The 25,509-nt window shown below is 46.2% G+C and overlaps 1 protein-coding gene across 5 annotated transcripts in view; it reads left to right on the forward strand.

Annotated features, from left to right (window-relative positions):
• ST6GAL1 (ST6 beta-galactoside alpha-2,6-sialyltransferase 1) overlaps positions 1 to 25,172 on the forward strand; it is a 45,637-nt gene extending 20,465 nt beyond the window's left edge. For 3 of the 5 annotated variants that reach the window (XM_077183636.1, XM_077183634.1, XM_077183635.1), the window contains 6 exons: positions 9,252 to 9,377; positions 10,483 to 11,148; positions 14,774 to 14,871; positions 19,639 to 19,740; positions 20,942 to 21,116; positions 23,731 to 25,172. In XM_077183636.1, coding sequence (XP_077039751.1) covers positions 10,524 to 11,148; positions 14,774 to 14,871; positions 19,639 to 19,740; positions 20,942 to 21,116; positions 23,731 to 23,972 — 1,242 coding nt within the window. In that variant the 5' untranslated portion in view covers positions 9,252 to 9,377; positions 10,483 to 10,523 and the 3' untranslated portion in view covers positions 23,973 to 25,172. The other 2 variants (XM_077183637.1, XM_077183638.1) reach the window with 2 other exon arrangements.
• Positions 25,173 to 25,509: the final 337 nt, after the last annotated feature.

Raw genomic sequence — 25,509 nt, forward strand, 5'->3', positions numbered from 1 at the left:
GGGAGTGGTTCAGATCCTTGGTGGGTCCATCCACTTGTCATCTGCAAGCTCTGCTGCCAGACTTGGTTCTGAAGTGCTGACTGTAGGAAGTGGGTGATGTGTTTGGGAGCAGGAGCTGGGTAGTGCTTTCCAGGCTTCACACCTGGTTTTCTGATGGAGAAGAAAGCAGGCTAGAAACACTGGGAGGAGGTGATAAAAGACATTAAAGTGGCCTTCATTGCCTTCCTGGCCTCTCAGAACCCCAGTAAGCTTTACATGTGTTTCAAGCATGGTGTTTTCCTCCCTCCAGCAGCTGTGTAGACTTGTTATGTTTCAGACCAATTCATGCCATGCCCATAGCAGCACTGATCTGTCACTGGGATGTAAGTGGGGAAGAAAAAAGGGAATTCTTTGGCTGTGATGTGTGTGCACCATGGAGCTGCCAGATGGGTGGCATGCTCTTTTTGGGTGCTCACAGCTGCAGGTGGTGCTAGGCTTTGCCAGTCCTCCATCCCACCAAAGAGTGGGGATTGCACATCAGAGAGGCACCTCTTTGTTCCTGCTAAGTGTTCTCCATGCTGGATCCTTAAGTGGAGGCCATAATCTTGGGTTTGGGTAGGAGGTACTGCTGAACCTGCTTTTCTTTCCTAAGCATCTGGGAGGATGCTGAGGGAAGAAAATAGCAAAGAGGTTTCAAATGCAGGCTTTCTCAGGAAAGTTGCATTAATGTTTCCTGTTCTTCTAAATAGGTACATGAAACTTTGAGGGTGGAGGAGTGTCTTAAACTCTTTAAATGTCTTTGAATATGTCTAGGCATCTAATTTTGTGCTATGCATTTGTATTGCCTATGATTTATAAAATTGAATTGTATTTAGGCAAGGTTGCTTCCCTGGCAATATTTTTGTGGGCTTAATGACAGTAGATATATTTGAAAAGCTGATACAGGGGCACAGTGTTCCCAGACAAATGTGTTTGAAAAACAGGGCAGCACTTGCTGGTATTACTGAAGTTCAGCCACGCCAAGAGCTCCCTGTGTGAGGAGGATGACTTGATGTGCTTTGGCAGGAGATATTTGACATCTGCTGCTGCAGGTTCTCTGACTTTTGAGAGCCTGGCTGCTGCTCCAAGAACAAATGGCCCCCAGGATCGTGGGGTACACTGATTGCTGTGTGTCTGCTGCCTTGGCTGCTCTGCTGCAGCCTGACTCTGAGCTTCGACCTGGGCTTGCTCAACAGCTTGAGTGGAGTTACACCTGGCTTTCCTCTGGTTCTTTCAGTCTCACTTGAACCAGTGGAAATGGTGATGTGAGGCAGAAGTGGTATCAATTAAGCTTTCCAATTGCTGTGGTTATGGAGACTAAAACAAATAGATTTTGATTTGTAGAAAAACATGGGGTTTTTTTCCTGCCTCTTTTCTTATCAGAGACAAAATAATTACCTTTAATTTTGAAGTTTCCATTTGTCCCCCCATGCCTCAAGTTCCTTGCATGGAAAGTAACTGCTTTGATTTTTGCTGGATAAATAATTGACCTGATTGTTACATGTTTGTTTTTACAAATTCTCTGGTAGTTATTTCCTTTACTAGGTTCTAGTAGGTGTCCTTTCTAATGCTCTTTTAATTGCCTCTAGTTGCCTGTCTCTCAGGTCCTGCCTTTTTTTTTTTTATCACCTGATACTTTTTGATAAACAGTCTTCACAGCTGTAGGTGTCTTTGCATTCTAAAATGCAGATTTCTTAGTGAAAACCAATTTATTTTAAATGTAACACAGGAAGTGTTTTGCTTCACATAAAATAGTTTGACTAGGGCTTTCTGAAGTCAATGGTGAGAACTCACACTGCTTCCTTCTTCCAGTGAAGTTGGTGTGGTAGAACACTGCTGTTTGTTAAGTGCCAGCCCTGCCTTCCCCAGCAGGGATCAACTCTGGATGTGTAGAGGAGAATAAATCTTGGTATTGCTATTGGACTGAAAACCAGCATTGGTAGAGCCAGACTTGAGCAAGTTGATTTCACTTAGTGAAAGCCTGGGTCTGAAGTTAGATTGAATTCGACTTCTTTGAGCAAGTTGTAAAGAGTTCCTGCATTGTCCTTGAGTCATAAAGATGTCCCCACCTGCAAAGGGCTGGTGTCAGATGTGTTATCCTCAGGGGTAGTGTCTGCAGCTGGCACACAGATTTTATTGTCCTGCTGCCATGGAACAGCAGTTTCATGTCTTGGCACGCAGTGATGTTTGCAGAGGTGTTAGTGCTGAACTGCCACACACTGTTAATTTCAAATAAAGGAGCATCCCTGTTCATTCTGAAGGATGAATGTCATAGAGGAACACGTGCTTGGGGGGAAGGATTAAAGGTGTAATGTTCCATGTAAAGTAAATAGCCACAAATCAGCAATTGCATCCTGCTCTTTAAAGCTGGGCAGGGTAGAGGGATTTTTGCTGTTAGCTTCAATATGGGAATGGCTGTGATAAAGCTGCCTACTGATGAAATCCTCACCTGTAAAGCCCTGACACTGGGGCTCTGGGTGCAGAAGAAAAAGCAGCATTTTCAGGAGTTGGTGCTGTTCATGCATGTATTTTCTCTCCAACTGGAGGTGAAATTGCAGTTTTAGAAATGGAAAAGGTTTGTTGCTAAGAGGGGTCTCCAGGTATCTTGCTGAGTGAGACCCCCATGGGCATGGGTGAGTAACCCAGCAAAGAGGATGCTAAGCATGGTCCACTACATTCACTCTTTATTTGGCTATATTTCATAACTGGAATCCATATTATCAGCCACTAAAAGCACCCTCTATAGCAAGACTAAAACATAAACCTTTAATTAGATGAAGTGCTGATAAATCTGATATCCTGGATTTATGTGGTGTCCTGTGGCTCAGAAAGCAGTTTTAACTTGTAAATATTATTATTATTATTATTATTATTATTATTATTATTAACTATTATTATTATTTACTATTATTATTATTTACTATTATTATTTTTAATTTATTATTAATTTATTATTATTATTATTTAAAATACTTTCATGGTAAAACTCGAATATATGTATACCATGGTTAAGGTACTAGATCTATATAAAATACTCAGTATATAATTATTATATCTAAAAACGCTGCTGCCTTTTAATGAGGGCTGAAGGGGAGGCAGAGTGCTAGGCACATCCACCCTCCAAAACCAACATGGCATGTAGAAAAGAGCAAGAATAAAGGGCTGACACAGTCAGAAATAAAGGCTTCTGACTTAAATTAAATCCCAATGTTTGTTGACATGTAAAACTGAAATGAAGCACATGCTTGAACTTACCCCGTGCCTCCCCCCAGAATCTGCCTCTCCTGTTCTCTTGGGAGGATTTATTTCAGCTGTGACAGCAGCATATTTTCAATGGCACACACAGAGGTTTTTAAAGCAGGCAGGGCTAACTAAATGATTTATTTCATTACAGGTGACCTGTATAGCTCCTCAATGTGTCACCTAAAATTTAACCTTGTTTCTCATGTAAAATGCTTTTTTTTTCCTTCACATCTCTATGTAAAGTTTCCTCATTTTCCTTTCTGTTTTGTTCTGTTTGGTGGCATTGGAAATGCCTAAATGTATGGCTCAACAGATGTTTTATTTTCACAGCACAGTGATATTTTGGAAAAAAAACAAGAATTGCTAGAAGCAAACCTTCCCTGTTTATGTATTTACAAAATCATGATACACACAGTTGAATTACCAGGCTGGACTAAACTTGGCTCCAGAGGGACAGACCTTGAGCTTGGAAAGTGTTTTATCACCTTTCACCTGCTGTATCCAGCACGTGGAAAGTGTAGCTACTTCATTTGCAAAATGGCATGAGCATAGTTTGTTTATTACTGTTTAGGGTCCTGATAAATATTTTTTTCCTCAGGACAGGAGTAGGGGATTTTAAGAGCAGATACAGTTTTTGAGGTTACTTTTTGAATCCACATTTTTTTCTCATCTTAGGCTTCCTTAAGTATGCTGTTTTGAACAGAAGAATTCAAGCCATACATTTCCATGTCTTTCTTCTTTTCTACACACAAGGGAACTCATTCACCCTCTGGTACCAGCCACTGCTGTTTTCAGAGATGCTTTACAGTGGGTGTTGGGTGGAGGAAAGGGTTAACACTGAGAATGTATCAAAAAAAGAATAGGAAGGTGAAGTTAAATATAAAACCTTCATGTAGGGCAGCATAAAAACATTCAAGAATACATCAGCAAAAGTTGGTAACAAAGCTTTCCTACTTTGTGGGCAGGCACAGCACAATTGTGGCTGCAGATGGATATGCCAAAATGAAGGAAATCTGGAAAGAAATGTAAATGCTCTGAGTTTAAATTTGAAATACTTATCACATTATCTAAAAAAAAAGATTGAGGAACAACTTCCCAAAGTAAAAAGCTTTTGTGCATCCATCAGAGAGAAGAAAACTGCAGCTGAATTATGTTGATGTATGAATGGCAGGATCAAGGAGAAGCGTGGTAGACCAGGTGGATGTGATTCCTGCATATCCTATAATCCCCAAGGGATTTAAATTAAATTAGAGGTTTTATTTACCATGGTTATGTTTGAGGGACTGTGGTAGGATCCATTGCTTCAGACCAGTAAATGTAATTAAAATGACACCTGTAGAATATGTAAGACCTAATGATCATCATGTGTTTGCAGAAGGGTCACATTTCAAATCTATCTACATATTTCCTCTTCTGTCACAGACATCTTTTATGAGCAATCCTTTCCTTAGGATTTTTCCTCCTGAGAAACTGAGAGGGCTCAGGAACAAAATGTAACCAATGGTTATCTGCTGCTGTGGAATGCAACAGGTGCATCTGGGATTGGGCTCATGGGGTTGTTTGTAATTAATGGCCAATCACAGTCAGCTGGCTCGGACTCTGAGCCACAAGCCTTTGTTATCATTCCTTCTTTTGCTATTCTTAGCTAACCTGCTGATGAAATCCTTTCTTCTATTCTTTTAATATAGTTTTAATATAATATATATCATAAAATATAATCATATAATCATATATAATCATAAATCAGCCTTCTGAAACATGGAGTCAGATCCTCGTCTCTTCCCTCATCCTCAGACCCCTGTGAACATGGTTACACTCTTCTGTCATTTTCAGAAGGTTGTGAACATGGAGAGAGGGAAACCTTGAATTTTCAAGGTTTTGGTGAGATTGCTCACCAAAGCTCAGAAAAGGCCACCCTAAGCTGTGGTGGGCTGAGAGGGTTCCTGTCCTGGGTTAGTGCTGCCTAGGAGGTAGGAAAGCAAGAGGTCAGGTTTCACAGCATCACAAAAGGCTCTCAGGGATTTTCTGGGATCCCCACGGGTGAATTCTGATAAGGGATCAGCAGAGGAGAGGAGGAAGGGGCTGAGTTCTGAGCTTGGCTGTCTTTGTCACCAGAGGGGCTGCTGGAAGCAGGGGAAGCCCTGAGCAGCTGCAGAGGGCTCTGGTGACCCTGGGGCAGCACAGGGGCAAGGGAAGCTTCTGCTAGCAGCGGGAAGAGAATGCTCTTTAAGGTGGGTTTATTCTGCTCCAGGGGCAGCTTGCAAAATAACCTGAAGGGCATTGCAGATTGCGTAGAGATCAGGGCTCAGAAGTGGTCAGGAGGGGAAATAAAGGAAGGAAGTTTCACAAGGAGAACAAATCAGCCCCATTGTTGTGTTGCTGCTGGGCCATGTGGCCGGAGCGTGTTCAGCGGGGGTGCCTGCCCCGAGGGACGGTCACGCCCTGCTGCTGGCGCTGGGAGGCTGACCGAGAGCATCTGAGGGGGGGAAAAGGTGCTGAGCAAGGAGGAGCTGGAACCAGTGGGACAGAGGCTGGAAAAGCGAGAGAGGCGGGGTTGTCTGTGCCTGTGTGCAGCTGCGTGCAGAGTTCATTGCCTCAGGCTGCTAGGGAAATGTGAGCGGTTTCAAGAGCCAATTTAACAAATGTGCAGAGGATGGGCATCGGTACAGCTGATGACACAACTTTGGGGAAGCTGTGTGCATTTCCTGGAAGAAACATATTCATACCTTTGTCCATACTCGTGTGGTTTGTCTGTGTACCGGCTGTTGGGCGCAATAGGAAACAGGTACGGGCTGTTTGCTAACAAGTATCCTCACCTCATTTTTAGGGTAAATCTGCTGTGGGATGTGGAAATCAGGATGATTTCCAGAACATTGCTGGATGTTCTCTGCTGTGCCATTGTTGGCTGTCGCTCCCTAGGCAGACAGCAGCCTCTGGGACACCAGAGAAGCAGGATTTTCACACTCTTGTGTACTTTGCTGGTTTAAGACCTGAGAGCAGTGAGATAATTGGACAGTAAAGTTTAAGAGTGTGTGGACAGAATGTGACTGCCTTGAAGATATCACGTCCCTCACTTGTTCTCTGCACAGGATTAATTTATCCTCAGAGGACTTGCTGTGTGGGCTTAACATGCCAGCCAGTGCTGTACACTACAGCTGTCACAGGTTCTGGATTTCAGGGTGACAGCTATTTGTTTAAGTCTCAGCAGTGTCAGGTTCTGGGTTTCAAGGAGGCAGCTATTTGTTTAATTAGTTTTATTTGTATTTTTCTAGGTTTGGGAGATTTTTTTTTTTTGTCCTTTCTTTCCTCATACTCATAGCTGATACCTTGTGTTTTGTGTATGTGGCAAGCTTCCAACACCTTTGGAAAAGTACCTTTGTACTGACCACTACCAGACAGAAGTGCACACAAGCAGCCACTTGTGGGCTATCCTGCTTTGCAGGAAGAGCAGATTCTTCTCTTCTCCACAACAGAGGTTTGGTATCAGAATGCTTGAGAGGGACCCCTTCTTAGGGCACTGCTTGCACAAATAAAATAAAATCCTATCATGTGAAGTTGTAGTAATAATTAAGCTGAATTGCAGAGTATCCATGGGGAACAGAAGGTATCTTGAAATGTTGTGGCTCTGCTAAAACATGTTTGCAGAGCCTATTTTGCCAGCTATAAAATCAAAGCAAACTAACTGTTCACATTGCAGTGGCGTGTGCAGTCAGAGGTGGGGATCATTTGTGCAGAAGATGAGCTCTCCAGGTGCCCTTGAGTGGCCTGGAAAGGAGAGGAGTTGTTGTGACTTGCTGGGCATCCTGAGCTGTGCACCACCACAGGGAGTGTCTCAGCAGGAGTTGCAGAGAGCTGTAAAGTTGTTCTACTGTAATGAACCTGCCGCCCTTCTAGATGATTCAAGTGTGAGAAGCAAAAGCTGATGGGTACTGAGATGTGCCTGCTGTCACCTCCACCTGGGAACTCCTCAGGAGATGTTTTTCAAGTCAAAAGCAGGGCAGAGTCCTTCAGGCCTGGAGCAAGGAGCTCTGCTCTGCAGGGTGGAAGGGTGCTGGGCACTTCCAGCAGTGCTGAGCCTCTGTCTGCCCTGCACAGAAAGGGGGAAGAAGTTTCTGGAAGTCAGATCCTTGCCACTTGTAAAGGGATCCAGCGTGGATAAAGTCAGGCTGGGGCTGTGTGAAGCTCACAGGGAGGTGTCTCAGTTTGGCACTAAGCTGACACTGGAGAGCTCTGCTTTGGTGTTCCTCTGGGTTGGGAAAGCTTTGCTGTGTGTGTTAGCAGGCACAGAGGGCCTGCAAGGCCACCATGGTGCTCAGCAGCTTAAGGTAGGAAATGCCAAGTCATGATGACTGGACCTTAGTAGCCCCTCTCCATGCCTTTGGACCCTTGCATATCTCTCTGTATAGGTCACTTTCCTTTGACCCTTACTATAGGACAGTCCCTAAAGCCCCTGTGCCCTGTATAACGAGCTACTTTTGCCCCGTTTGTTAGAAGATGCTGTCCCTGAGACCTTCGCAGAAGACCAGTCAAGGACACCTCTGTGGAACCTCACACAGGCTTCTCCTCTCTCCCCCTGCGTCTGCCAAAGGCACTTAGCGAGCCAAGAGCTGAAATCACCTAATGAGCTGCTAATCACTAGAGCTGAAACCTCTCACGAGCTGTGGCTGGGAGCTGCTGGGCTGTGCCGAACAGGGCCGTGCTATCCAGGGCCGTGCTCTCCCGGGTGAAGTTCGTTGTGTGTGCTCTGCCAGCAGAGCCTGGCGGTGTGGAGGCGCCCAGCCCTGCTTTCCCCATCACACACGGCTGTGCAGGCAGCTGCCTCCACATGGTGCCTTTTGCTCTCTGTGGCAGGCCCCGGGTGCGCTGTCCCTGTGGGTCCCAGCTGCAGAGGGGGTGGCAGGAGGCAGCAGGGAGAGGCTGAGAGGCCACAGCAGGACAGGGGCCATGAACAGCATGGGGAGCTTTACTCCTCACAGAACAGAGCATGGGGTGCTCTGCATCCCCTCCTGCTGCCCCACCTCTACAGACTGCTGTTCCTCTGCTGGGTCAAAAACACTTCAGTGTGCCCTTCTAGTGCATTTGTACTTAAGGAAATGAAAATTTATACAGTCTGTCAAGGCAGAGCAAATGACTTCAATAAAAGCTGGAACTACTTGTGTTTCTTGGATCTTTTTGTTGCTGTTGTTTAAGAACTGGAACACAGCAATATTTGCTTTTTCATTGTGGAGTGCTCTATGAAAAATAATTTTGTTCCTTAATACAGTTAAAATATAAGTTTTCAGCATTAGGATGCTTTAATAATTTAGTATTTAGTCTTGTAAAGGAAAGCATTTGTAATTAAGTCATGTGTCATTGTATTGACTCAGACTTCCTGTAAAAGCAGGCTACTTTTTTTTTTCTCGATTTCTCAGCTACTAGTGTCAAATCTGCCTTTCTCTTGCTGCATTTCCTTGGCAGAGTGAAACTGTAAAGTCTAAACCACATTTATCTATTTTCTGAAGACTTATGGATTAAGATATGTTTTTAAAATTAGCTTTCCACGTATCTTGTTCCAAAAGAGCAGGGAGTCTTCTCTGCAGGAGTGCCTGAATTACTCGAGGATAGGCAGTGAGATAGTTCCCTGGGAAAAGCAGCTTTTTCTTTTCCCCTGTTCGTTGTGTGAACTACCAGCATCAGGGCATTTCCTCGCTGTATTTTGGGTGTTTCCAGTGCTCAGGGTGGATCTGGTTGCTCTGTTGGGACCAGAGAGCAGGCAGCCTGTGAGTCTGCTCTAGCTGGGAGCAGATTTCAGACAAAGATGTCCATTTTGAGTGGGCATTTAGACATTTAAAATGCTTATGTGGTGTTTAATGTGTTTGCTGCTGTCCTTCCAGCCCTTGGCAACAGCTTCTTTGGGACCATAGTGTTTATCTGAGGCAATACTTGCTGATCTCTAGAACTTTGAGGTTTTCCTTAATACGTTTTTCTTTTTTTCCCCTTCTTTTTTGCAGATATTTCTTGAACTCTTCAGCACATCACAGAACTGTTGTTTTGGGATATCCTGCTTAAGCCCTCGGAGGAAAATCTGCCAACAGCCAAAAATGACTTGAGTTGGAGAGCTGCTGCTTTATCCCCAGGTAGTGTTTGCAGCTCAGTAACCTCTCAGCAGCCCAGCATTGCAGGGTTTGCTTTCTGCAGGTTACTCAGGGAGAAGTTGCTGCTTGTGCCTCTCTGGGAACAGCTGTGACCTGCATGTGTTTGTCTCCTGAGGACAGCTGGAGCCTCCTTACTGTTCCTGTGCTTTTGGACATGTCTGGAGCAGCCATGTAGGAAAATGAGGAGCTGTGGTCCTGTGTGCTGCTTGTGAGGGGTTTATGCATCAGTGTATATTTTATACACCAGCCCCCCCCTCCAATAAATCAGCCTAGTTTGAGCTGCTTTTTGGGCAGTCATCCTATTGGATTCCCACTTTTCTGACATGATGGAGCTGCAGGTATCTGCTAGTGTGAGGCAGTGCAGAGGAGGACAGGCAGTGCTGTACAACAGCATCTGGCTTGGCTTTCTCCAGAGGTAACTTACCTGGAGTAATGTTCATCCAAGTGCATTTATGAGCCCAAACATGTCCCAAATTATATGTCCCAAAAATACTGGGGCTTAATTGGCTTCCCACAGGTATTCAGTGAGGTTTGATGTTGACAGTGCACTCAGCCCACTGCAGACTTGCAGCAGTTCCCTGCCAAGTCACCAAAGTACCAGGTTGGGGAAGCTCCTGGTGCTCATGAACTCAGAGCTTTTTTTTTTTTCTTTCCAGTTCTATGCTTTATCATGTTCTTCATTAGTGGTAAAGCCTGTGGTCAAGCAAAAACTCACTTCTGGAAGTGCATTTGTTGGCATTTGGATGTTGACTGTCAGGGATGGGAGATGAAGCAAAGCAATGCAGAGACTTACCCTGCTTGCTGGTATGACACTGGCAGTGTTAAATTTGGCTGCCACTTGTGGAAGGGAGTAGAAAAAAGGTTTGAGTGGCAGTGGCCTCAGGTCACCATTACATAGCATGTGATGGCTGATAGCCAGCTCAGGTCTTTGTTTTGGTGTTTGAGGTGGTAGACTTTGAAATGAGATCCTTGAACAGCCTGAAATTTTAGCATTACCCTGATGTTGTCTCTCTCCCCTCCACTGCATACAGATCTCCATGATTTTACCTGTGCCTGCAGCCCTGACTGAGCTGTTTCCTTTTCCCAGGGCCAGCTTCCAGTGTCCCATCTGGGGATGCACCGTGCACTATGGTTCACATCAATGTGTTGAAAAAGTTCATGTGTGTCCTTGTGGTGGTCCTGGTAGCACTGACAGTTTGCCTGTGGAGAGAAACCAGAAGAAGCTACTATGATCCTTTGAAGACCAGGAATGATGATTTGCAGGGGCACAGGAGCTTGGAGAAATGGAATGCTGTTAAATCACAAGGCCTTTTCCATGAAGCAGCCAGTGAACTGGGGCAGGTATCCAAAATGTGGCTTGGTGCCCAAAACAAAGCAAAAGGCAGCACCTCTGAAACAGCTGAAAAGTCCAAGAAAGCAGCCTTTGGGAAGGTATGGGATAAGGACAGCTCATCCAGAAATCTCATACCCAGGCTGCAGAAGGTCAGGAAAAACTACCTGGCCATGAACAAGTACAATGTGACTTACAGTGGGAAGAGGAATGCTAAGCTCAGCCCAGAGAAGCTGCTGTGCCAGCTGCGGGACAGAGTCAATGTGACCATGATCCAGAGGTCAGATGGGCCTTTTGGTACCTCTGAGTGGCTGCAGTACCTGCCAGGGAAGAGCCTCAGTGAAGCAGTGGGACAGCTGGGTCGCTGTGCTGTGGTGTCCTCAGCAGGCTCTCTGAAATCATCTCGCTTGGGACAAGAGATAGGTTGGTATCTTTCAGTTTGCATGAAGGCAAATAGCATTGTTTATCACTTGGGCTGAGTAGAAGGAACCTGCTGTCATGCTCTTACTGATAAATCTCTTTTTTAGAAAACCTAGAATGGAATAGGTGTTTAAAACAAAGGGTGTTTAAAACAAGTGGAAATGTTAAACTTCTAAAGTCAGTAAATATTTCAGCCTAGCTGGAGATGGGAGTAATAGGTAGCTCTATTCTAGCAAGTCCTTTTGATTTTTGTGATCCCATTGGCATCACAGGAGGATCACATGAATATTGGATACCAGAGAGCAGTCTTGGTTTCTCAGGTGTTTGTTTCTTGAGAGGGCTTGGGGTGGGTTGTGTAATGCTTATGGCACAGTCAGAAAAAATTCACATTGGAAGATATTTTCAGAGAAGAAAATGGTAAAGGGGAAAAACCCTTTGGACATAGCCTTGAGCAGTGTGTGTTGAGCTGAGGGCTGGGCACAGACAATCTTCAGAGGTCCCTTCCAGCCTCAGTGATTCTGTAATTCTTGCTCAGGGCTTTCCAAAAGTGGTACTGCTTCATTCTGAGCCATAAGGCAGCTGGCTGAATTTGAGTGGCCCAGAAGACCATCAAAAGGCTTTACAGGGATTTATCTCTTAGGAAAAGTTTGGTGATGCTTTGTAGTCTCATCTGACCATACTTACCTGAATTAAAGCATTAATTAATAATTGCTGAAGCTTTGATCTTTTACTGTGAATTATAAAGAAACGTGTTTTGATGCCAAAGTGTTTTGTGTCTTTACAAAAGCAGCCTGCTGGGGAAACTCTTCAGTCAACTCAGGATTTTGTACCAGGCAGAAAATTCTCCAGAGCCTGCAGCCTCCCTCAGCTTCATTTTTTGGTGTTTGGAGCTCAGTTAAGGTTCACACTTTGCTGAACTGTAGCTTCACTGAAGGAGAACTTCTAAGGTCTGGGAGTTTTCTCTCAAGTGGAAATTGTTTGCAGGCTTTGGTGTATTCATAAGTTGTTTGTTGGCTCAGATCCCTTTGGCCTGCACTAAGCTGTAAGTAGCCTTCATCTTCTGAAACAGGTAGATGGATAGATTTTAATGCATCATTCATGGACAACTTGGGCAAAACTGTCAGAATCATAGTCCCTCATGGGAGACAGTGTTGAGTACTTGCTCAGAAGTTCTCCCCCAGACTCCTCTGTGTCCACAGGCAGGTGAGCAGGAGCTAGAGTGAGGTTGAGCAGTTGGAAGTGTGTTAAAATGCTATAAATATGCAGTGAAGAACAGCATTGCCTCCTAGTACAAATTGCAGGTGGGAGTTGGTTGGTGTAATTGTTTCTGCCTCTTAGGAGTGTTTGAAGTGAGCTGGGTCAAGACTTGGGAAAGCAGTTCTTCCTTTTCCTCCAAGCACCTGTCTAGGTTGTTTGGGGGCCTCTTGGAGCTCAGAGCTGCAGGTTTGCACAGAAGTGACCTTCTGTTGAACAGCCTCCCCAGCTCAGGTGCCTTGTGCCCAGGGCTGCCTGTGTTGGGCTCCAGCATTGCTGCCAGTGCTTGTTCCTGTGGAAGGAGAGCCTCACAGGAGTGGGAGCTGATGTTCTGGAGGGTTGGAATGCAGTCCCTGCACCTCTGCATTGGGTATGGCAGCAGCCAAGTGGGATGGGCTGTGCTTTGGCACAGATGTCAGACTGGCAAAGCCCTGTCATTGTTCCCACAGCCACTCTCTGAGCCCTCCCCACACTGAAGCACTGGTTTGTTCCAGATCACAAGGGATGGATGCTGGGCAGGTCACTGTGTAGTGTGCCCGAGGCAAATGCCATTAACCCCTGCTGCTGTCCCTGCCCTGTGTTTCTTGTGTCTGGGTCACAAACTTTCACCCTTCTGCTCAAGCAGTTAACTCTGCTGGTGCCTCTGCCAAGTTTGGGCACTTGCAGCCTTGAGCTAGGCAGGGGGAGAATTAAGAATTCAGGAGCATTCAGTGCACTTCTGTACAGTTTTCCCTGCTTTTTCCATGTAGGAAATGTTATGGTGGTGTTGGAGGAAGTTGTCTAAAAGGTACTAAATGAAGCTTCAAATGAAGTATTTGTGTAAATGAGCACAACTGATTGCTGAGTAATAACTCCATGAAATATTTGTTCTGTCTAATCATGTTAAGATAGCAAATGAGCAATTAAGTAAAGCAAAGGAGGCTGGCAGAGCAGCACAGGGTTGTAAACAACCACCTTTTACTGGGCTCTTGGTATTACTGAAGGATATAAATTGCCACTGAAAAATCTGATGTGAGAGATACTGAGTATAGCACAAGCACCTGGGGACAGAGAGCCAGCTACTCTGCCTGAGCAGTCACTAAACACCCTTTAATGTGCAGAGAGCCAGCTACTCTGCCTGAGCAGTCACTAAACACCCTTTAATGTACAGAGACCAGCTACTCAGCCTGAGCAGTCACTAAACACCCTTTAATGTTCAAACTTGGGGCATAGGAATGCTTGGTGTCTGGCTGAAGTTACAGATGGGGCAATCATAACCCTGGATTGCCTTAGTGCAAGGCAGGATGTGGAGCTAAGGGTCTGTAGTGGAAACCACAGAGCCATTTCTCAGCATGGAGACACTTTTTTCCAGAAACATCACCTTCCTTGGTTTTTGGATGGTGCTTTGGAAGGGCTCTTAAGAAGTCCCACTTGTCCAGGAGAATAAAGTTGACAAATCAGTCTTTGCTGCCAGGGATTACTGATCCTCCAGCATTGCTTGTTAGAACACTCCCATTTTCAAGAAAATTATCTCAAAAAGACCCAGTTTGGACCAGGTGGGTCCTTCTGCCCTGGAGCTTGGCAGTTCCCACTTGCAGACCCTGCTGCAGGTGCTGTGTGTTGCAGTCATGTGGACTCAGTGTGAATGCAGGAAAGTTCATCCTGCTTCCTTAACTCAGCCCCTCTGATCACAGGGAACCTTTCCTACCCAAATGCAGCCACAAGGCAGAGAGGAGCCAGGCTGACAAGCACAGCCTCCCTTGGTGTCACAGCAGCAGCCTGATTCCAGGATGTTAGAGTGGCCTGGCTGGCTGTGCCAAGGCAGAGGAGGGTGCTGGAGGAGTGCTGTGCTATCTTAAGAGATGATGCCAGCAGAGGAAAATGCAGTGAATCCCAAGGCATGTAAGAAGCTGTGTCTCTTGAAGGCACAGCAGTGGGAGGCATGCTGGCAGGCTGAGGACAGCTTGGCTTTCCACTGTGGTTGCTGTACATGTTTCTGGGGCTGGTCAAGCTCCAGGCTGAAAGAGAGGATGCTGGCTTGCTACTGCTTCCTTGTTTCTTGGTTTGCAGTCAGCCATGTGGTAAATTAATTGTGTCTTGGTCTATCTCCTGGTAAAGTGTTTGGAAGGAGGAAGAGGGAGAGCAAATGCTAGGGTTGTGCTCTCAACCTGGCAGTTGGTTGTAGTTTAAAAAAGTAGATTTTTAAAAGTGTATTGATCATAAACTTTGACCCCACCTTCCTCCAAAGAGTCTGGCTTGCTACTTCTAGATGTTAGGTTGAAAGCCAGGGATTAACCAGCCTGTATGAGAAGTGCAGGTGAATAATGTCACTTGTTTGTGCTATCACTCAAAGCCAGTTGCTGGCTCACAGCTTTTCCCTGTGCTTGGCTTTCAGACAGCCACGACGCCATCCTGCGCTTCAACGGGGCTCCTGTCAGGGGCTTCCAGGATGATGTGGGCCAGAAGACAACAATTCGTCTTGTCAACTCCCAGGTAGGTCTGAGGAGGGCGCCCCAAGCAGGCCAAGCATGGCAGAGCTGTGTAGCTGCACTGTCTGGGAGCTGGGAAGAGCAGGGCTGTCCATCTGATTCTAGCACATGGCTGTAGGATGGGGATGGCTCTCCTTGGAACAGGGACAGTTGGTAAATCTGAGGTGACTGCAGTGGCACTGGCTACTGGCACTTGGGATTTCCAGCAGGCCCAAGGTAATCTGTGTTTTGTCTTTGCTCAAAGGCTCTGTGTAGGCACAAGAAGGCCAGCTCCATGCTGCTGCTGTGTCTTTGGAGTGAGAGGCAGGAACAGTTCTGCCAGTGCAGGTCAGCAAGGAGAGGTGTGCCTGCCCCAGAGATGGGTATGAAGAACGTTGATGTGGCTTTGAATAAAAGAACAGTGTTTTTTCACTGCCCAGAAAGGCTGCAGACTCTGTAGGTAACACATTAACCAGGGTTGCTACATGGCTGAAGGCACTTTACAAAGGACCCACCTGTAAATCTGTAGCCTGTGTACAGCCAGGAGAGGGATGGGCTCTGGTGGGTCCAGGACCTTATTGCAGAACATGGCAAAAAGTGCCTTTAATGCAAGGCCTTGCTCACAGAGTTACATCTTTCCTGCCTCTGAGAGCTCCATGTAGGTACCAAGGTGTCCCTTTGCTGATTTTCTTTGGCCAGACTCTCCAGGGTTAGAGCCCTGTGCCACAGTGCATTAGCAGAGTCAGTCTGCCACTTGTCCAGCAATAGAGTGAGACCCTTGCTCTTGTAGGCACATCTCAGAGTGTTTGCACATTTCCTCCACAGACCTGTCACCCTTCATGGTTGTCCTTTCTGGGGGGAGGAATCTTCAAGTGTAGACATGCAGAGAAAAGAGGAAATCACAGTAGGATGTGCTGGTGAGAGAATGGAGGAGGACTGAACAGGCCAGGAGTCACTTGGTTAAAGGACCTGGTGCAGCACTGAGTACAAACATCTCCTCACCCCACGAGAGGAAGAGGAGGGGGAGGTTGTAGGCACATGAAGGCTGAGGGAACTGAGTGAGGGGGAGATGAGTGGCTGAAGTGTAGCTTTTGTAAGCCTGAACCAAAAAGGCAGTTCCTTTTCCTTACCCCAAAGGCAAGATTTGTAGGCCTGGAGTTTTTTCACCTGCCTCTGTATGAGGAGTGCATGGATGCTGCTGTGTAACAAGGTTTGAAGTTCCTCAAAACAGCAGCAGGAAGTTGTCCATCCTCTTCAAAGGCAAGAAGACAGAGCTGATATGTAACCAGCTTGCCTCCTTCATTTTGTGTGTCTTTTAAAAGATATTCTTGCTTCTTGTGTGAATGTTTTTGCTACCTCTTTCAGCTCTTGGGCCACTCTTTACTTGCTGCTGTCCTCTTGCTGTTGCTTGCTGCATCTCAGTTCCTGTGCATTAAACCCCCAGTCAGAAGGGTGACAGTTTGTCCTTTCTGAACCAGTCTGGTTTGAGCAGACAGATCTTTCTTTTTTTTTTTATCTTTCCTGTCTCTGTGTATTTTTCTGATGTCAGATAGGTGTTATCACTTAAGCAAACTTTCTTTGGAGGATGTGCTCATGGCCAAGCTTACAGTGCATGACCTATGTGCTGTCAGTGTTATCCGCTCAGGGAGGAGGGTAACCCTGTGCTTGTACAGCTATGATAGGACTCTCCATGTGGATTCTCCTGCTTTGGACCAAGTGGAGTTACATCCACGTCATTCCAGTGCTTGTGTTCTCCATGAGATCAGCCTGCAGTCATGGCTGGTGTTCTCTCTGAGTGGAGACCCCAGCTCAGGAAACTTCCCTTGCAGGGAGAACAATATTGCTGCAGTTTTTAGAGGCTGAAGTTGACTCAAAAGGCAGCATTGGTCTGGCTGCTGACCAGGGAAAAAGATGTTTTCCATGTGTGTAGTGCAGGAGTCTCTCATCTGGGGTTTCTGAACTGAGCAGCTCTGACTGCACTTTAACTTCAGAGAGCATTGGATTGGAAGCCTGGGTTTTTACATGTTTTTATTTGCACTTTGAATGGTTCAGTGCTGTTTTCAGTCTTGGTGACATCAGTTAAACCTTCTTGTTAGTGGGGTGGCCTGATCACATTATCCTTTTAGCTTTCTGCAGGAGCTGTGCCTTATCTTGCCTTGCCCAGAGCTCTTACAAACATCAGGTACTGGACAAGCTCTAATTTGTTCTTGTTCTGGGCTGGCTTTTCTTGTGTTGTAACTGAGAAAAGGGATGGGTTTGGGGCTTGGCTGCTTTTATTCTGGCTCTTACTGCTGACCAACCTCAGTCTGCTGCCAAAGTGAAGGAAATGGGATCTCCTAAATCTGATCTGTCAAAGCTGGTCTGTATTGAGTAATATCCCTTTGGCACACATAGCCAGTGGCCCTGAGTTTCTTAATAATTATTTTAAGATAATTTTCTCTTAATTTTCTGGCCAGTCTCTAGGGCATACATGGGGGGCAGTGTTTAAGAGTAGAGTGGAGTTTCTTGTACATCTGTGTGCATAGGGAAAGATTAATGGATTGGTACTGACAGGAAGGCAAGAAATTTGGGAACTCCAGATCTGAGAATATGTTTGCAGGCCCACAAGCTTCATAGTTGTTCTAAATAAAGAATTTATTTAATGTTGCCTCATTTATTTTCTCAGGCCTTGACTGGTTCATCAGTACTGCTACTTTTTGAATGGCATGTTTTCCTGCAGTCTGACACAAAGCATTGATTTGCCCTGGGAAAGCAGTCACATCTTGCAAAAACAAGGGCAGAAGTACATGTGAGGGGGTGCCAGTGTCATGCTGGAGGACACAGCTCCTTTCTGCAGAGCTGACCAAGGGCTACAGCACCTTGTTCTTCCCAGCCCTTGTTTCCAGTTCTCCTGGGCTGGCTTCTTGCTGTCACAGAGAGCACTCTCTGCTTTGGCTGCCTTTGCTGTTATTGGCACTGACAGTCTGCAGGGAGGAAGAGAAAGGAGATAGCACATCAGTGGAATGGAGGAAGGCTGTGGTGGGAAAGGAGAGCATGTTTACATTGCAGGACGTTGACTGCTGCTAGCAGGAAAGAAGGAAATCATTGTGATGTGGCCAGTAAATGTACTAAGAGGATAGGGACTGTATTACCAAGATCCTGTTACACAGGGAACTGGCTAAAGAAGGAACCAGAAAACCAATAGATCACTTGACTAATTAGGATCAAAAATCTGGGCAAGACAAGTCAGTCATGTAGTAATTTAAATGAATTTTACTACTTAGAAAGAATCAGTCACTGTTAAACAACAAATGGACACTGAGGGTAAATGGGGAGCCAGATTCCTTCAGCAGACAGGTTCAGTGACTGATAGCTAGCAGGGAGTGCCCAGAGCTAGCTCCAGTGTGTGGGAGCACACAGCCAACAGTGGCTGTGGAGGTGCTGCCCACCTGGTTTCTTGTCCCTTTGCTTTTGTGCCTGTCACAGCTCTCTCAGGGTTCATGTACCTTTGCCAACATGCATGGCTATGGAAACAATGAGATGAAAATAAAGTGCACGTGCTCCATCCCACCTGTGGCCAGCTGAGGGGATGGCTGGTGCCAGCTGCTGTGCCCCTTTTTGCCCCTGGTGTCCACACCTGCAGCACTGCACACTCCAGCTGTCAGTGACCTAGATAGTTTAGCTACTGTAAGGAAATTAAACCAGGCAGTGCATGTGGTCAAGGCCAAGGCCTAATCCTATAGAGTTAAAAACAGATGTGAGGAAACTTTTTGCTTTTGGAATAATTCCCATCTGGGCTGGCTGCAGCATCCTTGTACTCTGGTTATTGGGGACAGCCATGCAGGCAGCCAGCTGCTGAGGCAGCCAGGATGCTCAAGGACTAATTGGCTAGCTCATAATTAGATCTGTGGAGAAAATCAGGACAAATGGAAGCTCATTTGTATGATTTATGATTTCAGTGTTTATGAGCTGTGCCCATACAGATTATGGCTTTGGGTGGGTGGGGAGGACAGGAGATGAATTGTTTGATTAGGATTGTTTTCTTTCTGCTGCAAACCTGGGTTGCTCTTGGGTGTCCCAAGCAGTGGTGGTTATGTCTCTCTATGTATAGAGAGAACTCTGTTTGAAGCTTTCCTTCTCATTGCTGCTCTCAAGAGATTCCAACCTCCCCTGCCTGAGCCATCCCCTCCCTGCTCTTCAGAGGCAATGAGGGGCTTGGCATGAGGCAGGATTGGCTGGGGATGCTGTAGTCTCTCATCTCTTGCACTGATGGTCTCAGCAGGCTGAGCACTGGCTGCCAGGGTTCCTGTTGCTGGGGGAAACCACCCACCTGCAGGCCTTTTTTGGGTAAAATGAAGGCTCTTGATGGATCCAACAGTGGATTTGCATTAGGCTCTGCCTGGACTGGCAGCAGCTGCTGTTGTGCTGGGATCCTCACACAGCCTGGGTCACTCTGCAGCTCCTGTCCTTGGTGTGTTACTGGAGATGGATGGATGGATGGATGGATGGATGGATGGATGGATGGATGGATGGATGGATGGATGGATGGATGGATGGATGGATGGATGGAAAACCTTGGGAAGCATTATGGCAGCTTCTCCTGTGACTCTCCACCAAGTCCTTTGCTGCTAGGCAGGACTGGCCTGGGTGTTGGAAGGGCATTGCTGGGGCTGTGTCCTTGCTGCACACAGGGGGCCATGCTCAGTAACCAGCAGTGGGGTGGCTCTGGCCATTTTCAGGTGTTTTATTGCTTGGCTGCCTGCTAATTCTGATAGTATACTGCATATCAATGTATCTGTTGTTGTTTTCCAAGCTTGTCACTGTTGAAGAGCAGCAGTTCCTGAGGGAACCATTATATAACACTGGAATCTTAATTGTCTGGGATCCAGCACCATATCATGCAGAAATTCATGAGGTAAGGCTGAGGTTTTTTGTAAATAAAATCAGATTCACATGCTTTGAAGTGCTTCTGTTAAACCACTTCCTCCTAATGTGCAATCACTCATTCCAAGGCCTTTCTTGTTTGCCTTTTTGTTTTATGGATATATCTGTGTGTACTTTTGTGAGCACCCCATGGCTGAGTGCTCCTAAGAAAACTCTTGCCTGCTTCTGATCCCTGTGAAGGGCCTCAGGCCAAGAATAATGGGTCACCACCTTTACTTTCCCATGGGCTGATGGCACAGGGAGGAGGTCACTGCTGGCTGCAGCAGGTGTCTCATTACAGGATGATTTCCTCTCTCTGACAGTTAATCTAAGATTTGCTGGTGGTTGATGCTTGGATATTTCAAGCAGCAGTCAGCCATGGGATATACTTGATGCATTATGAATGGATTGGGAAACCCTCTGAAGGTCTGTGTCAGCTTTCACCTGTGGGTGTGCAATCCCCTTGGCAATTCACTTTTGATTTTGAGTACAAAAAAGCGTTGTTTGATATGTGATGAGCTCTGGAGGCTCACAGTCAAAGCAGGTAGGAGTGAATAGTCCATTCTTTACTTTTATTTTAAATTCTGGCTGTAACTGAGAGGTCTTTGCATTCTTTCTTTGGTCTCCATTTCATATTTTCTTACTGATATTTATTTCTGTGCCTGGTCCCACAGCTCCAGGAGGCATAAGGGGCTATGGACAGCATGTTTAAGAGTCAGTAAAACCAAGATGGGCTATTTCTAACATTGGGAAAAAAAAAATCTCAAAATGACTTTAGGAAAATGTAAACCATTCCTAGTTTTTACTGAAAGGGGAAATTTAAGGGTGCAAATCAGCTCAGCCTGGTTCAGGAAGCTGAGCTGGGAGCACTTTCCTGCAGAATATGCTGCTTGGTATTGCAATGTGGAGAAGGGTCTGGGTCTGGAACATTTAAGGCAGAGTTCTCAACATTGTCTGCTGTTGGGGAGTGCAAAATGAAATTACAAAACTGAATTACCATTCATTGAGATTTGGGGTTTCCCTGCTCTATTTACTGAGTCAGCTCACCACAGTGACCCAAGGGGACAGTGAGTGAGGGTGTGTGGCAGGATCTTCTTCCCCAGCAGCAGCAGGTTCACTCATCCTTGTTTCCTGTTGCTTACAGTAGAGTGGGCCAGAAATCAAGAATCTGACCTCCTGTTTCTGTTTTGCAGTGGTACAGAAAACCAGATTACAACTTTTTTGAAAGCTATAAGGCGTATCGTAGAGCACATCCAGAGCAGCCCTTCTACATCCTGAATCCCAAAATGCAGTGGCAACTCTGGGACATTCTGCAGGAGAATTCCCTGGAGCATATTCAGCCTAATCCACCATCATCAGGAATGCTTGGTAAGATAATTGCCCTCTAAACTTCTGGTTCAGTTTGCAGGCAGGAACTCTCCAAGATGCCTTCTTGGAGAGTTCCTGCCTGCAAATTTATGGTGCTTATCAGAGTTGTTTTTACAGTATTTGTCCTGTGCCAAAATTTAAGCTTCCTGTCTTGAGAGCAGCAGCTCAGTTGTATTAAAGTAAGTGGTTTGCAGCACCCCTCTGAAACAGCAGTCACAAACATGGCCCAGTTCCAGGTGGAAACAGGAGAGCAGGCTGCAACACTGGGACAGTCTCTAGGATTTGTAGCTTCTAGTGCCAGAGCACTTCCCACAGGGTGCAAAAGGAAGGATGTGTTTCCTGCAGGCTCAGATCTGCTCAGGCAAATAAATCTGATTACTGTAAATTAATTCTAAGGGTGTGCCTGTTTCTTTTCCATATATTATTTATATATAAATATACATGTGTGTATGTGTATAAAGACTTACTGGGGGTCTGTGGAAGGTCAGACTGAATAGTTGCCCTGAAAAGGTCAGTGATATGCTCTCCTCAGCAAAGCAGCTCCTTTTTACATTCTGCTGTTGCAAACATTTTCCTGCTTGGTGGAGAGCAGCTCTCATGACCAGCTGAATGAAAAGGAGTGAACCTCTGGGGAAGCTGCCATGTATTTGAAATCACAGCATAGATGTAGAGTCTTGTTTGCCACAGACTGTCCAACTGCTGTGCTTCCACCCTTTGTCTGCTCCCACCTCTCTTCAGCACTGCTGGGGCAGAGGCACTTTCTGTGACAGTCTCTGTGTAAACAGAGCTGCTTCATGATTTTGCCAGGCCCAGCACCTATTAAATCACTGCATCATTGCTTGGATGTGTGTAGAGCAGCTGTGTAACAGCACAGTCAGTGACTTCAGCAGCAGAATTGTTAACTGGAGTTATGGGCTTGAAGACACACACGTAAACAGCAGTTCCTCCAGGGCTTAGCTTTGGGCCAAATCCTCTTGCTTTATGCTTTGTAAAGCAAATCATCTTGCCAAATTCAAGGGCATAGATGAGTTCCAGTTTCCACCTCTGTGTTCCCTGGAAGTCCTGAGTGTGATGGAAATTTTTCATTTGAAAAGGTGGATGAAGACATGTTCAAAATCTACTTTAGGTTCTTTTAATGTCTTACAGTTCCTCATGGTCCCTGCTGTCTCAGATACTGCATGAATTTTCTGTGATGTTACACACTGATTCAGTTTCTCTGCTATATTCTTGCTGTTTCTTGCACTTAGAAGAAAAGTAGCTGGTAACTGTGGCTTCCATCTGATCTGGCTGTGCCCAGATGTGATGTCCTCGGGTGACAAGACACAGGAGGGCAGCACTGCTCTGCTCCAGGAGCCTGAAGAGCAGAGGCTGCTCAGTCTCCGAGCATCTCCCAGCACAGGCCCTTCCATGTTCCCTGCACTCACGAGAGGCAGCTGGGACAAATGTGAAGGTCTCCTCTCTGCTTATCCAGGAGGTTTGAGATGGGCTGTGCGGATCAGCTAATTGCAGTGCACGCTTGGCAGACACCCAAGTTTCTATGAAGGTCACAGATAATGGTAGCACTCTTAAAAATTGTCCTTTTGGCATGGCTGTCAGTGTAAACAATCAGCTGAAATCACCTTGATCATACACTTGGCAAGGGAGGGCTTCAGAAAAGAGCCCTGTCTGGCCAGACTTGTTCCCTGCCCCTGTGCTCTGAATGTTAATAATGGAAACCCTTCCCCTTTGTCCTGATTCAGAGCAAATTTTGGAGAGAACCCCCAAAGGGGCTCCTCTAGGAAAGGAGATTCAATCGTCCCCTCCTGCCAACCAGTTTGGGAGAAAATATCTCCTTGGAGAAAAGTGGAAAAAACCTGTTTATTAAACAATAAAACCTAAACGATATCAAACAATAAAACCCCTTGTTGCTCCAAAAGAGATGACAAACTGAGGAAGTCCCTCCCCAGGTTGCAGCTCAGCTCACTCAGTCTCTGGTCAGTCCCTTAGTGCTGGAAATGTCACAGGCCAGGCCCAGCCCGGTGGCCACAGGTGGAGCTGCCTGTGCTCTGCTGGGTGTTCAGTCCAGAGCAGGTTTGAACAGCTCCAAAGAAAAAGGAAAAAAAAACAAACCACAGTCCAGGGAACTTCTTTGCCTCAGCAAGCTACAACTAACTAAAGCAAAGGAGAGCCCTGTCCTGCTGTCTGTCCATCCACAGACAACACAGTCCAGGAGCAGGAATGTGGAGGAGTGAGTGCAGAAAACAAACTGCTGCTTCTTCTCTCCCCCCTTCACTCTCTGGAACAAGTCCTAAAGGTGCAAAACTTATTATTCAGCATAAACAGAACAGCCAACTGGGGCTAAAAGCATCATATAGTTATGCCAGGACACTCTTGGAGCTGCCTGCTCCCTGCTGGCTGCCTGTCCCTCTGGAGTGTTGAATGCTGTCTCAGGTGTGACTGGGGTTAATAACAGAAGCCCTTCCCCTTGGAGCTGCCTGTCCCTCTGGAGTGTTTCATGCTGTCTCTGGTGTGACTGGGGTTAATAACAGAAACCCTTCCCCTTGGAGCTGCCTGTCCCTCTGGAGTGTTTCATGCTGTCTCAGGTGTGACTGGGGTGCTGCTCTCTGTCCCCCAGGCATTGTGCTCATGATGACGCTGTGTGACCAGGTGGACGTGTACGAGTTCCTCCCTTCCAAGAGGCAGACAGACATCTGCCACTACTACCAGAAGTTCCACGACCACGCCTGCACCATGGGAGCCTACCACCCCCTCCTGTTTGAGAAGAACCTGGTGAAGCACATGAACCAGGGCACGGATGAGGACATCTACACTCATGGCAAAGTCACCCTGCCTGGCTTCCGCAAAGTGCAGTGCTGACAGATTGGTTTTACTGGGTTTAGTTTTCCTTGACTTTCAAAGCACTTTTTAAATCAGGGTTGTCAGATTTGTTAGGTCTAAGCACTGGTGTGTTTTGACAGCTCTTCCACGTAGCAAGGCTTGCTCTTAGGACTTTGTTGACCGACTCTGAGCTGTAAGGCTCTCTGTGGTACAGCCACTGAGCTGCATGAGTCACTGCAATAAATGGACTCTCAGTGGAGCCAGGCTCTTGCAGCACGTGGACACCTCTGGCTTCATCTCAGCTGATGCCAGGGTAGGGGAGGCACAGGAGAGGCTTTCTAAGCAGAGATTGCACAAGTCAGGATCATACAGTGAACATAGTTCGGTTTGCTTCAAAGGGATTGTGACAGCCAAAAACCTGGGCCATTGGGAAACATGAAAAATTGTTTAATATTTGTTCCCATAGTCAGGGGCTCTTCAGATTAGGGATGATTTATGGAAACGCTGTCAAGCTGTGTAATGATAAGTGACACTTCTAATCCAAAATATTTGATTTTATAAACAGTCTGTGAACTTCCTTGCAAATTGTAAGACTTCTGAAACCACTCAGGTGACATTTTTGGCAAAGGAAGAGGAAAGCAATTCATAATTCAGTGAATCTTGCAAGACTTTTTAATCTTTCTTTTTTAATAATTTAAAATAAATTTTAGTAATCATTTACTTTTCCAGTACAGTGCTGGGCTTGGTACAGAAGAACCCTTATGATCAGAAAGGTTTTGGGAAGATGCTCCAAGGCACAAATGGGAGAACACACTGGAAGTCGGTGCCTTTTTCCAGCTCTCTGCTGCTCTACCTTTGCAATTGTTGAATTACTTGCTGTACCCATTAACACAAACACCACAGAGCTGCTGCTAGATGAGTTCCAGCCCTCTGCAGGCCAACAGAGGGGATGTTTTGACTGCTGTGTGCTTTTCTGCATAGGTGGGGAGCAGGTTTGCCACTTCCATGCTTCAGGAGTGGTGGGGAGGGAGAGCATGCTCTGCTTCTCATGCTGAAACACAGGCAGAGTGGAGAAGGGCAGCTGCTTCTGCTCCAGGGACTCCTGTGGAGCAAGGTGGAAGGGATAGCTCTGCAATCTCAGGGTGTTGGTGAGAACACCTTCCTGTCTTCTGTACTCGTGTGTTTCATCAGGTCTGTAAAGAAAGCTTTCTCCTGTTTTGAATAAATCCTGTGAAGTCATTGGCCTGGTTTTGGTGAGTGTTAAATGTCCCATGGTCCTGGGGATTTGTGCCACTGCAGGCACAGCTGCTCCCTGCCCATTCAGCCCTGCTGCTCCTCCAGCTCAGGGCTGCCTTTCTGCACACCCATCTCTTGGCAGTGTTCACAAACTTCACACAGGTACAAAGGTCCAGGTCTTTGCACCACTGCTCAGGAGCACCACATTCCCCTATGGAATGCAAGGAAGGCAGCTTGGAAACCATTCCTTTGCACTGCCAGGGGCAGAGGGAGCTTACAGAGGAAAAGCCATGAGGGGTTGCTTGGGAGAGCCACAGTAATCCTCTCCCATCTCCACTCT

This window comes from Agelaius phoeniceus, chromosome 10 (genome assembly GCF_051311805.1).
Source record: "Agelaius phoeniceus isolate bAgePho1 chromosome 10, bAgePho1.hap1, whole genome shotgun sequence".
In the NCBI taxonomy this organism is placed as follows: domain Eukaryota; kingdom Metazoa; phylum Chordata; class Aves; order Passeriformes; family Icteridae; genus Agelaius; species Agelaius phoeniceus.